The sequence below is a fragment of the Pseudophryne corroboree genome, chromosome 1 (genome assembly GCF_028390025.1).
Source record: "Pseudophryne corroboree isolate aPseCor3 chromosome 1, aPseCor3.hap2, whole genome shotgun sequence".
NCBI lineage: Eukaryota > Metazoa > Chordata > Amphibia > Anura > Myobatrachidae > Pseudophryne > Pseudophryne corroboree.
In genome coordinates, this window is record NC_086444.1 from 875,710,290 (window position 1) to 875,724,469 (window position 14,180).

Sequence of the window (14,180 nt, forward strand, 5' to 3'; positions counted from 1 at the left end):
TGCGTACTATTCTCATATTAATGCGAATAAGACACATTTTCGGCAAAAAAGACACCCAACGCTGACAGTTGCACAGGACCTGTCAGCTCACTGACGCCAGGCATCTCCTGCTGCATGTCATATTGAGGCAAGATGTAGGAGGACATATCTGTATGGGGTGCAAACACACTTTCCAACATCATCTGTTCTGGATATCAATAATAAGATTTTAAACCTACGGGTTAATCTTTTTCTCCTAGTCCGTAGAGAATGCTGGGGACTCCGTAAGGACCATGGGAATAGACGGACTCCGCAGGAGACATGGGCACTAAAAAGAACTTTAGATATGGGTGTGCACTGGCTCCTCCCTCTATGCCCCTCCTCCAGACCTCGGTTAGAGAAACTGTGCCCAGAGGAGACGGACAGTACGATGAAAGGATTTTTGTTAATCTAAGGGCAAGATTCATACCAGCCCACACCATCCACACCGTATAACATTGATATACGAACCAGTCAACAGTATGAAACAAAACAGCATCAGCCCGAGACTGATCAAAACTGTAACAGAACCCTTATGTAAGCAGAAACTATATACAAGTCTTGCAGAATTTAGTCCGCACTGGGACGGGCGCCCAGCATCCTCTACGGACTAGGAGAAAAAGATTTACCGGTAGGTTTAAAATCTTATTTTCTCTTACGTCCTAGAGGATGCTGGGGACTCCGTAAGGACCATGGGGATTATACCAAAGCTCCAAAACGGGCGGGAGAGTGCGGATGACTCTGCAGCACCGATTGAGCAAACATGAGGTCCTCATCAGCCAGGGTATCCAACTTGTAGAATTTAGCAAAAGTGTTAGAACCCGACCAAGTCGCCGCTCGGCAAAGCTGTAATGCCAAGACGCCCAAGAAGAGCCCACCTTCCTAGTGGAATGGGCCTTTACTGAATTAGGTAACGGCAATCCAGCCGCAGAATGAGCCTGTTGAATCGTGTTACAGATCCAGCGAGCAATAGTCTGCTTAGAAGCAAGAGCGCCAACCTTGTTGGCTGCATACAAGACAAACAGGGCCTCTGTTTTCCTAACCCTAGCCGTTCTGGCTACATAAATTTTCAATGCCCTGACCACATCAAGGGACTCTGAATCCTCCAAGTCCTGCGTAGCCACAGGCACCACAATAGGTTGGTTCATATGAAAAGTTGAAACCACCTTGGGCAAAAATTGAGGACGAGTCCGCAACTCCGCTCTATCCACATGGAAAACCAGATAGGGGCTTTTGTGAGATAAAGCCGCCAATTCCGACACTCGTCTTGCCGATGCCAAGGCCAACAACATGACCACTTTCCAAGTGAGATACTTTAATTCCACCGTTTTAAGAGGCTCAAACCAGTGAGACTTAAGGAACCGCAACACCACGTTAAGGTCCCAGGTTGCCACTGGAGGTACAAAAGGAGGCTGGATATGCAGCACTCCCTTCACAAAAGTCTGTACTTCTGGAAGAGAAGCCAATTCCTTCTGAAAGAAAATGGAGAGGGCCGAAATCTGAACCTTAATGGAGCCTAATTTTAGGCCCAAATTCACTCCAGTCTGTAAGAAGTGAAGGAAATGGTCCAGATGGAATTCTTCCGGAGGAGCATTCCTGGACTCACACCAAGATACATACTTCCGCCATATACGGTGATAATGTTTTGCTGTCACGTCCTTCCTAGCCTTTATCAGAGTAGGAATTACCTCATCCGGAATACCCTTTTCCGCTAGGATCCGGCGTTCAACTGCCATGCCGTCAAACACAGCCGCGGTAAGTCTTGGAACAGACAGGGCCCCTGTTGTAACAGGTCCTCTCTGAGAGGAAGAGGCCACGGATCTTCTGTGAGCATTTCCTGCAGATCCGGATACCAGGCCCTTCGAGGCCAATCTGGAACAATGAGAATTGTCTGTACTCCTCTTCGTCTTATAATTCTCAATATCTTGGAGATGAGAGGAAGAGGAGGAAACACATAGACCGACTGGAACACCCACGGTGTCACCAGGGCGTCCACTGCTACCGCCTGAGGGTCCCTTCGCCTGGCGCAATACCTCGGTAGTTTTTTGTTGAGGCGTGACGCCATCATGTCTATCCGAGGCAGTCCCCACTGACTTGCAATCTCTGCGAAGACTTCCTGATGAAGTCCCCACTCTCCTGGATGTAGATTGTGTCTGCTGAGGAAGTCTGCTTCCCAGTTGTCCACACCCGGAATGAAGACTGCTGTCAGAGCGCTTACATGATTTTCCGCGCAGCGAAGAATCCTGGTGGCTTCTGCCATTGCCACTCTGCTCTTTGTTCCGCCTTGGCGGTTTACATGAACCACTGCGGTGATGTTGTCTGACTGAAACAGAACCTGTAGGTTGCGAAGCAAATTCTCTGCTTGACGAAGGCCGTTGTATATGGCCCTTAATTCCAGTACGTTGATGTGAAGACAAGCCTCCTGGCTTGACCAGAGACCTTGGAAGTTTCTTCCCTGTGTGACTGCCCCCCAACCTCGGAGGCTCGCGTCCGTGGTTACCAGAACCCAGTCCTGAATGCCGAACCAACGACCCTCTAGAAGGTGAGCACTCTGCAGCCACCACAGGAGAGATACCCTGGCCCTGGGGGACAGGCTGATCATCTGATGAATCTGTAGATGTGACCCGGACCACTTGTCCAGAAGGTCCCACTGAAAAGTCCTCTCATGGAACCTGCCGAATGGAATGGCCTCGTAAGACGCCACCATCTTTCCCAGAACTCGAGTGCAGTGATGCACCGACACCCTTTTTGGCTTCAAAAGGTCCCTGACCAAATTCATGAGTTCTTGGGCCTTTTCCATCGGGAGATAAACCCTTTTCTGCTCTGTATCCAGAATCATGCCTAAGAAAGTCAAACGGGTCGTCTGAACCAACTGTGACTTCGGGATATTGAGAATCCAGCCGTGCTGCTGCAACACCCTCAGGGAAAGTGATACGCTGTTCAGCAACTGCTCTCTTGATCTCACTTTTATTAGGAGATCGTCCAAGTACGGGATAATTGTGACATCCTGCTTGCGCAGGAACACCATCATTTCCGCCATTACCTTGGTGAAAATCCTCGGGGGCCGTGGAAAGCCCAAACGGCAACGTCTGAAATTGGTAATGACAATCCTGTACAGCAAATCTCAGGAACGCCTGATGAGGCGGATATATGGGGACATGAAGGTATGCATCCTTTATGTCCAGGGACACCATATAATCCCCCCCTTCCAGGCTGGCGATGACTGCTCTGAGCGATTCCATCTTGAACTTGAACCTTTTTTAAGTATAGGTTTAAGGATTTTAAATTCAAAATGGGTCTGACCGAACCGTCCGGTTTCGGGACCACAAACAGGGTTGAGTAAAACCCCATCCCCTGCTGAAGCAGGGGAACTTTGACCACCACTTGTTGGAGACACAATTTTTGAATTGCTTTTAAAACTATCTCCCTCTCTGGGGAAGAAGCCGGTAGGGCCTATTTGAAAAACCGGCGAGGAGGCACCTTTTCGAATTCCAGCTTGTAACCCTGGGAAACAATTTCTATTGCCCAGGGATCTACCTGTAAGTGAACTCGGACGTGGCTGAAAAGTCGAAGACGTGCCCCCACTGGGGCGGACTACCTCAGCGGAGCCACAGCGTCATGCGGTGGATTTTGTAGAGGCCGGGGAGGACTTCTGCTCCTGGGAACTAGCTGTAGTTGGCAGCTTTTTCCCCCTGCCCTTACCTCTGGCAAGAAAGGAAGATCCCCGTACTCTCTTGGGTTTATGCGACCGAAAGGACTGCATCTGATAATGTGGAATTTTCTTAGACTGTGAGGAAACCTAAGGCAAAAAAGTTGATTTACCTGCAGTAGCTGTGGAAACTAGGTCCGTGAGACCCTCCCCAAACAATTCCTCACCCTTGTAAGGCAAAACCTCCATATGCCTCTTCGAGTCGGCATCACCCGTCCATTGTCGGGTCCATAGGGCTCGTCTAGCAGAAATCGCCATAGCGTTGGCTCTGGAACCCAGTAGGCCGACGTCTCTCTGAGCATCTCTCATATATAGGACAGCATCTTTAATATGACCCAGGGTCAATAAAATGGTTTCCTTATCTAGCGTATCTATATCAGCAGATAAGGTATCTGTCCACGCTGCTACAGCGCTACAAACCCAAGCCGACGCTATCGCCGGTCTGAGTAATGTACCAGTATGTGTGTAAATTGACTTCAAGGTAGTCTCCTGCCTGCGATCAGCACGATCCTTGAGGGTTGATGTATCTTGAGATGGCAGCGCTACCTTTTTGGATAAGCGTGTCAACGCTTTGTCCACCCTTGGGGAGGATTCCCACCGTATCCTGTCCTTAGCCGGGAAAGGATGCGCCATAAGAATCCTTTTGGGAATCTGCAGTTTTTTGTCTGGAGATTCCCAAGTTTTTTTAAATAACTCGTTCAGCTCATGAGATGGGGGAAAGGTTACCTCAGGTTTCTTTTCCTTATACATGTGCACCCTCGTGTCAGGGACAGAGGGGTCATCTGTGATATGCAACACCTTTTATTGCAATAATCATATAATGAATACTTTTAGCCAATTTTGGCTGCAACTTCGCATCATCATAGTCGACACTGGAGTCAGAATCCGTGTCTACAACTTGGGATAGTGGGCGCTTTTGAGACCCAGAAGGTCCCTGCGACAGGCAGGGCTAGACTCCCTGTACATTCCCTGGACTCTGCTTTGTCCAACCTTTTGTGTAATAAATTCACATTTGCATTTAAAACATTCCACATATCCACCCAGTCAGGTGTCGGCGTTGCCGACGGAGACACCACACTCATTTGCTCCACCTCCTCCCTAGAAGAGCCTTTCGCTTCAGACATGCCGACACACGTGTACCGACACCCCACACACTCAGGGAAATCTCTAATCTGGAGACAGTTCCCCCACAAGGCCCTTAGGAGAGACAGAGAGAGAGTATGCCAGCACACACCCAGCACCAATGACTTTGGAAAAAATTCCCAGATAGCGCTATATATAGATATAGATAGATAGATAGATAGATAGATATATATATATATATATATATATATATATATATATATATATATATATATATATATATATATATATATATATATATATATATATATATATATAGAGAGATATAGAGAGATATATATATAGAGAGATATATATATATAGAGAGATATAGAGATATATATATATATATATATATATATAGAGAGATATAGAGATATATATAGAGATATAGATAGATAGAGATATAGATAGATAGATATAATATATATAATTTTGATTGCGCCAAATTATGTGCCCCCCCCCCTTCTTGAAACCCCTCTGTTACCATGTTCAGCAGGGGAGAGTCCGGGGAGCCAGCTTCTCAACGTGTGCTGTGGAGAAAATGGCGCTGGTGAGTGCTGAGGGATCAAGCTTCGGTCCCGCTCGAATCCATTCAAAAACTGGCGGGGGATACTCATATATAGCCCACATAGCCAATATATCTATTTTTACCAGTCCTAGAGGTGTAAATTGCTGCCCAGGGCGCCCCCCTTCCTGCGCCCTGCACCCATCAGTGCCTGCCGTGTGTGTTCTGTGCTGCGCGTTACCTCAGTGAAGATCTGAAGTCTTCTGCCACCCCTGAAGTCTTCTTTCTTCTTATACTCACCTGGCTTCTATCTTCCGGCTCTGTGAGGCGGACGGCGGCGCGGCTCCGGGACGAACAGCGAGGAGAGACCTGCGTTCCGACTCCCTCTGGAGCTGATGGTGTCCAGTAGCCTAAGAAGCAGAGCCTAGCATTTAAGTAGGTCTGCTTCTCTCTCCTTAGTCCCTCGATGCAGGGAGCCTGTTGCCAGCAGTGCTCTCTGAAAAGAAAAAAACCTAACAAAATTCTTTCTTTCAGGATACTCAGGAGAGCTCCCTGTAGTGCACCCAGTCTCCTCTGGGCACAGTATCAAACTGAGGTCTGGAGGAGGGGTATAGAGGGAGGAGCCAGTGCACACCCATATCTAAAGTTCTTTTTAGTGCCATGTCTCCTGCGGAGCCCGTCTATTCCCATGGTCCTTACGGAGTCCCCAGCATCCTCTAGGACGTAAGAGAAAAGTAATTTCCATCTGAAAACAAAATGTAATTTTAAACAAAATGTCCCCATTACAGTACCTGTTATATAAAATGGTCATACTATTCCATCACCAAAAATATATTATAGTAAGAGCAACCCTACATATACTCCCTTCATAGTAAATTCTCACAAAACTCCGATTGGCTTTCTAGAGTGCACTTGGAAAGTTCACTTGCTTAGACCATTTGAGGCTTGCTTTACCAGTCCTGTATTTGTGAAGTCGATATCTGTTAATATGGCACATTGTTGTTGGCATAGCTTCCTCACTGTGCTGGATTCATGTTGTGTGTTTTGTTTTTTTTAAGTCCCTTAAGGGCCTTATCTGTATGAAGTTTGCATGTGCAATGTTTGTGTGGGTATCCTCTAAGTGCTCTGGTTTCCTCCCGTTCTCCATAAACATACTGGTAGATTAAGGTTAACCTTTTCTAAAGCGTTGTGCATGATGTTGTCTCTATATAAAAATTGAGTCTTAATATCCTTTCTTACCATCTGTAAGAGAGCTAACTTGAAAATGATGAAGTAAAGAAGAATAGTAGTTAGTCTGAATCTGCACTTTCTGTACTTCTCTCATTTAACTTTTTTGTCACCGGTCCGCACAAGATTCTGTCATATTGCAGCCATGTAGACTTAGCTATAAAATGTTGTATACAGTAGTGTCAATACAAAACATCTAATCTGTTGTAGCTTGCACATAGATGAGCTGGGTAACATCTGTTTTAAGATATTTTTTTTATTGACTTGCCTTAAATCAGTTTTTGTAAGCTGCAAAGACTTTATTACACAATGTTTTGGCAACTGTATACAATATGGAGACCTGAATGTTCCATGGTTAATGATCTGAAGATCACTTACATTGTAATTGTTGAAGATAATTAATTGGTAAATTCTCCATTTCTCTAGCATCCATAAGGGATATTGGGGGAATCTAGTATGATGGGGTATAGATGGAGTCCATAGGAGCCGGTGCACTTTAAATTTTTTCACTGGGTGTGCTGGCTCCTCCCCTCTATGCCCCCTCCCGCAGGCAGTTTAGAAAAAAGTGCCCTCAGGAGAGGATGCACATCTCTGCAGCTCCAGAGAGTTTTCTTCAATTTCTTTCAAACCTTTATTCTTTTTGGTATGCTGTTTCGGCAACAGCTTACCTGCACCGTGGGAGTTAGGGGGGGACGGTCACCGGCCTTGTGAGGTATCAGAGCTGTGGACCACCGTCCTGATAGGTTGTTTGTTCAGCGGGGCACTGCACCTTAGCTGTCGTAATCGCAGCACGCCGCACACCCCTAGCATATGCCTGAAGGTGATGTCTGTGGTGAGTACAAACCGGGGGCCCCGCTAGGGGGGTCCCCCGGTTCACAGTGTGGCTGAACGCGGGCGTTCCATGAAGGGGGAACCTGCTAGAGCCCCCTGTGTAAACTGGCTTGGAATAGCTTAAACTAGCACTTGTGTGATGTTTTTAAGCAAAATTGGAGACTTTGTCGATATAAAAATCGCTGTAACTATGACACCATTGGGAAAGGCGAAGCTACCTCAGAGCAGGACCAGAGGCATTTTGGCGTCTTCCTCTGCTTAATGCAGCAGCAAGCACACACACACAGCTCTTCCTGACTCGCAAGACACGCTGGAAAACTGGTACAGGGTGTAGCAAAGTGGGAGAGCCGCTATTGTACACAATCTATGTCCTATACAGGACAGAAATCATTAGTGTTTCACTGTGTTATAGTTAGCTGACAGACTCACTGGGGCTCTACAGCAGTGGTGTGCTAGTGTCTCTCTCTGTGTGTCTCCTCTCACATACAGTAAGGGCAGGCTTGATCAGTATTACTGTCTGTGTGTATGTAATTGTGATTACTGTAAACACAGGTAAACACAAGCTATGCAGTGTCTGCCACATCAGATTCTCTCCCTTATCATTTGATTCGGTTTCATGTGAACAGTGCAGCCAATCTTCACAACTTAGTGAGGGAGCTGGGGGAGAGGGTCCAGAGCCCTGCTGGTTAGGGTCTCTTAAGACTATGATGTCTGATATATCATCACAACTCACTGCTAATGTTCAGAAAACTCAGCTACTACAACAGGCTGTTGCAGATTTAGCTGCTTGGGCAGATGTTACACAGCCCCCCTCTCTAGCTAAGGACCACAAAAGCGTGGTTTACGTGCTCTAATCTGATTCAGATGAGGAAATACAGAAGGATGGGGATGACTTGGATCCCGTTAGTGGGGATTCCATGTCTGCTCAGGGTATTGAACCCCTCATTCTGGCTATACGGGACATGTTAAAGCTCCCTCTACAGGACGCTGCATCACAGCAGTCGTTTTTCTTTACACAAAACATGCCTAATGTCACTTTCCCTGATTCCGCAGAGTTAGATGACCCATTTAAATTAGCCTGGAGAAATGCAGACAAAAATACCAAGTGTCAAAAAGATTTTTGCACACTTTCCCATTTGCTCCTGAAGGTAGGAAATTCTGGAAAGAACCCCCGGGGGTTGATGTATCAGTCTCTCGGCTGTCTAAAAAGGCGGTGCTGCCGGCCCCGGGCTCCTTTACCATAAAGGACCCTGGGGACAGAAAAATAGAGACTACACTAAAGTCTATCTACAAGGCAGCTGGTGTATCGCAAAGGCCGGTCATAGCAGGGTGCTGGATGACCCATGCCATTCATACGTGGGCTACTCAGATTCAGGAGGGCCTCTCCGGGGATATGCCTCTGGTCACTACGGTGACTCTCTTGAAGCACATTCAGGACACTGCACGCTTCCTGTGTGACTCGCTCAAGGAAATGGGCAATATTAATGCTAGGACTTCTGCCATGGCAGTGTCGGTGCGCACACGGCTTTATGGTTGCGTCAGTGGATAGGACGCAGAATGCAAGCACAGTGTGGAATCCCTCCCCTTTTCTGGGGAATGGCTCTTTGGGGTTGAGTTGGATATGTGGATTTCCAATGTCACTGCTGGGAAATCCACGTTTCTCCCCTCCTGGGTCCCCACCGGCTAGGCGTTACTGTCTGAGGTAAGGTCAAAAAGACCTGCAACCACTGGTTCTCAGGAACAGAGCACCAGTTCTGCTTCCACTAAGTCCTCAGCATGACGGTGCCCACCCACCCCGAGGAAATCTCGAGGTGGTAGCTTGACTGCGTCACTTCAGCCACATCTGGGAAAGCTCCTGCTAGAATACCTGGGTAAGGGACCTCATTTCTCAGGGCTACAAGCTGGAGTTCGACAGGGCTCCTCCCCAACAATATTTCAAATCAAGCTTTGGAGGATACGCAAGTTACGTTGCAACAGGCCATCTGAAAGTTATTCCAGTACCAATACCACAACGAGGCAAGGGTTATTACTCCAACCTGTTTGTGGTACCGAAGCCGGACGGCTCGGTAAGGCCCATTTTGAGTCTAAAGTCCTTGAACCCTTACCTAAAGGATTTCAAGTTCAAAATGGAATCCCTGAGGGCAGTGATTGCGGGCCTGGAAGATCAGGAGTTTCTGGTTTCCTTGGATATCAAGGACTCCTACCTTCATATTCCAATTTGGCCACCTCATCAGGCTTATCTGAGGTTTGCCCTACTGGACGATCACTACCAGTTCCAGGCACTACCCTTTGGCCTGTCCATGGCTCCGAGGGTATTCACAAAGGTGATGGCGGAGATGATGTTCCAACTCCGGGTCCAGGGGGGTCAATGTTGTCCCTTACCTGGACGATCTTCTGATAAAAACAAGATCCAGGGAGCTTTTATTGCTCCATGTCGACCACACGATCCAACTTCTGTCACGCCATGGGTGGATTCTCAATCTACAGGAGTCCCACCTGGAGCCAACTCAGTGGCTCCTGTTCCTGGGGATGTTACTGGATACGGTGGCCCAGAAGGTGTTCCTCCCGGAGGACAAAGTGAGAACATTTCAGGAGATGGTCCGCATGGTGCTCCGACCTGCTCGAGTGTCCATCCATCTCTGCATCAGATTGTTGGGGAAGATGGTCACCTCATACGAGGCGATCCAATATGGGAGGTTCCATGCCAGAACATTTCAATTGGATCTCCTGAGCAAGTGGTCCGGATCTCCAGATGCATCGGATGTTTCGGCTGTCACCTCAGGCCAGGATTTCCTGCCTGTGGTGGCTGCAGCCCTCCAGTCTCCTGGAAGGCCGGAGTTTCGGGATTCAGAATTGGACCCTCCTCACGACGTATGCGAGAATGGGGAGCTGTCACCCAAGGGGCGCAGTTCCAGGGCAGGTGGTCAGCCCACAAAGCCCTCCTTCCAGTCAACATTCTGGAACTTCAGGCGATCTACAATGCACTGCTTCAGGCGGAAAGAAATGCAAGAGCAATGTCGGCAATCTTCATTCCGGGTGTGGACAACTGGGAAGCCGGCTTCCTGAGTCGTCACAATTTCCACCCAGGGGAGTGGGGACTCCACCACCAGGTGTTCCAGCAGATCATCCACCGGTGGGGCTGTCCATAAATATACACAATGGCTTCTCGACTCAACAAGAAGCTTCACTGGTATTGCTCACTAACCAGGGACCCTCAGGCGAGGGCACAAGATGGTCGCCTTGGCCTTACCGGCTGGTCTATCTGTTTCCTCCCGATTCTGTTGCTTCCAAGGGTGCTCAAGCGAATCAGAAATCAAGGAGTTCAGGCAATTCAGTTTGCCCCGCAATGGCCTCGGAGGGCGTGTTGCGTGGATCTTCTGGACGTGTCTATCGAAGAACCTTGGCCTCTACCACTAAGAAGCGATCTTCAGCAGGGACCATTTGTCTACGCGGACTTAAGGCGTCTTTGTTTGATGGCATGGAGGTTGAGCGGAACATCTTAGTTCACAAGGGCCTTTCCAAAAAGGTTATTGCTACCATGGTTCAGGCCAGGAAACCTGTGACGTCAAATCACTATCATCATATCTGGAGAAGATATGTCTCTTGGTACGAGGAACGCACGTATCCACCTGCAGAGTTCCATTTGGGAAGTTTCTCCTGCAGGCTGGTGTGGATAAGGGCTTATGTCTGGGTTCCATTTAGGTCCGGATTTCCGCTCTCTTAATTTTCTTTCAGAAGAAATTGGCAGTGTTGCCAAAAGTTCAGACCTTCTTGCAAGGGGTACTCCACATACAACCTCCTTTGGTGCTGCCTACGGCACCCTGGGATTTGGATGTAGTGTTGAAATTTCTACAGTCCTTCTGGTTTGAACCTCTGACGATGGTAGAAGACAAGTACCTCACGTGGAAGACGCTGATGTTACTGGCCCTTGCTTCTGCTAGATGTGTCTCAGAATTGGGGGCCTTATCGTGTAAAAGTCCATACTTGGTCTTTTACGAGGACAGAGCAGAGCTCAGGACTATACAGCAGTTCCTGCTGAAAGTAGTCTCTGCGTTCCACTTAAATCAACCTATTGTGGTTCCGTCAAGTTCTGGCACTTCTGCTCCTCCGGAGATATTTGATGCGGTGCGAGCCTTAAAGGTCTATGTCAGGCAAACGGCTCGGATCAGACTGATTCCTTGTTCGTGCTCTATGATGCGCAGAACAAGGGTTGTCCTGCTTCAAATGCAGTCCATTGCTCATTCGCTTAGGCTGGCTATCCAATAGGCCTATGTGTCGGCAGCCTTACCTGTTCCTCAGTCTCTGAAGGCCCACTCTACAAGATCGGTGGACTCTTCCTGGGTGGCTGCCCGTGGATTCTCAGCCTCGTAACTATGCCGAGCTGCTACCTGGTTGGGGATAAACACTTTTGTGACGTTCTACAAGTTTGATACCCTGGCCAAAGAGGATTCCCAGTTTGGGCAGGTGGTGCTGCAGTCTCCGCACATTCCCGCCCATTCTGGAAGCTTTGGGACGTCCCCATCATACTAAGTCCCTTATGGATGCTAGAGAATCATACAATATCCCTTATGGATGCTAGAGAAAAGGATTTACCGGTAGGTAATTAAAATGTTATTTTTTATAAAGTCCATAGTAGGAGACAACTAAAGTGGGAGTTTAGTTTTATGTATATGGTACTTTTTCCATTTAAGGTGCATACACACTGGGTGATTTTGAGCTCAAAGCTCATTTTGGCGTTTTGAGCTCAAAATAGCCTAGTGTGTATGGCCGGGCGATGAGCGATGATGCGCGTTCCCGCATCATCGCTGGCCGCCGCCATCCATCGGCCTGTTTTACCGGCTGAGTGAACCACTTTCCACAGTCTCCTACAGTGGAAAGTGGTTCACCCCCGTGAAAATCGCTGGGTCAGGTGAAAATCCCCTAATGTGTATGGCCGGGCGATGAGCGCTGATACGCGTTCCCGCATCTTCGCTGGCCGCCGCCATCCATCGGCCTGTTTTACCGGCTGAGTGAACCACTTTCCAGAGTCTCCTACTGTGGAAAGTGGTTCACCCCCGTGAAAATCTGTGTATGCACTGTACGATTTTCCGGCCAGCTATTTTCACATCATCGCTCGGCATACACACTGAGCAAAAACGCCCAGTGTGTGTGCACCTTAAGTGTCACTGGCTCACATTCCATTGAACTATTCAGTATGCCGCTGACTTAATGGAAATATTAAATTTTCCACTGCTAAATATCTTGAAACTGTGTTGACATGAGCTTTCCTTATAACTTGCATTTTTGTTTTTTGATGAGGTTTACAAAGTTATAGTAAAATAAAAGAACTCTCTGACGTCATGGTTCGTAGTAATCATCATTCTCTTCTATTATGCTGTAGACATTTGGCCAGTCGGTGAAAGTGGCTATGTATGCACCAAATGAGCCTGTTGTCGACTATAATATGGTCATCATTTTTGTGATGGCTGTGGGAACTGTGGCTATTGGTGGCTACTGGGCTGGAAGCAGAGATGTTAAAAAGTAAGTAAAGTTTAAATTCTGTTTGAGATATAAGCTAATAAATCTTACTGGTTACCCCATAACCCTGTCGCTGGTTCACCAGTTGTCCTTCATTGGACAAATCTCGGTAGGTACATACCACTGCATACAGGGTACTCCCCACAGGACCAGTTGTTTTGGAGATGCTCGGACAGTCGTCTAGCCATCATAGTTAGACCCTTGTCAAAGTCGCTCAGATCCTTCCACTTGGCAATTTTTCCTGCTTCCAATACATCAACGTAAAGATCTGAGGTGTTCCTTGCTGTCTAATATATCCCACACTGTGACAGGTGCCATTGTAATGAGATATTCACTTCAACTGTCAGTGGTTTTAATGTTCTGACTTGTGGATGTACGTCCCCACTAATACATAGTAGATCATTTAGATATAGTACGATCTGCACATGTACAGTATAAGTCTGTTTCTTTTTCATCCACTAGGGGTCACTGGAGTACTCTTGGGATATGGACGGTGTTAGCAGGACAGGCACTGAATATTTAAATTTAGTAACTCTCCACCCCTCCATACTCCCATAATACCTCAGTGTTTTTTCGGTTCCTCACATGGATAGAAGCACAAAGCGTGGAGCTCCTCCACATATTTTACTTTTATTTTATTTTTATTTTTTTATACTTTTTTCTATTTACAGTCCCTTCCCGGCTTACACAAAGAAGCTCTGGGTCCGGGATTACAGAAGCTGCTGCATGCAGCTCTTGGTGTGTCTGTCCTCACAATAGGAGCACCCTCACAGCCACAAGCAGCTCAGCTAACTTCAGCTGAGGCTGCAGAAAGGACTGGACGGAGCTTGCTGGAGAAGCCCCGTCAGAGCCCAGGAACACAGGTATTTATTAAGGATGGGGCGGTCAGCTCACGCTGCCGCCCCGCCATGTGAGGGGACTGCTATGCGCGCCGCCAGGTAATACCGCTGCTCCGCTCCCCGCCACCGCTAATAACAGCTCCCCGCCACCGCTCCCCTACTCCTGGCCGCCGCTCAGAGCGATGCGCTGGACGGCTGCTCCAAGCGCCGTTGTCAGCGCGCCCCCTGCCTGTAGTGCACAATCAGACCGCGGACAGCGTTCACTGCTGCCGCGGTCTGTCCCTGTAACGGCCGGCGGCTCCGTCACTCAGACCGTGGTCTGTCCCGGTAACAGAGGTCGCCAGCGCTCACTGCACACGCTGAGGGGGAAGCCGTGGGGAAGAAGCTGCCGGCGGCTCTGCTCACTCAG

The 14,180-nt window shown here is 48.0% G+C and overlaps 1 protein-coding gene across 7 annotated transcripts in view; it reads left to right on the plus strand.

Annotated features, from left to right (window-relative positions):
• Positions 1 to 14,180, plus strand: part of SPPL2B (signal peptide peptidase like 2B) — a 171,565-nt gene that overhangs the window by 90,101 nt on the left and 67,284 nt on the right. For all 7 annotated transcript variants that reach the window (XR_010177381.1, XM_063920077.1, XM_063920078.1 and 4 more), the window contains exon 5: positions 12,796 to 12,935. Coding sequence is in view for 6 of the 7 variants with exons in the window: in XM_063920077.1 (XP_063776147.1) it covers positions 12,796 to 12,935 (140 nt within the window). In the remaining variant the exon portion in view is untranslated. The remainder of the gene's footprint in view (positions 1 to 12,795; positions 12,936 to 14,180) is intronic.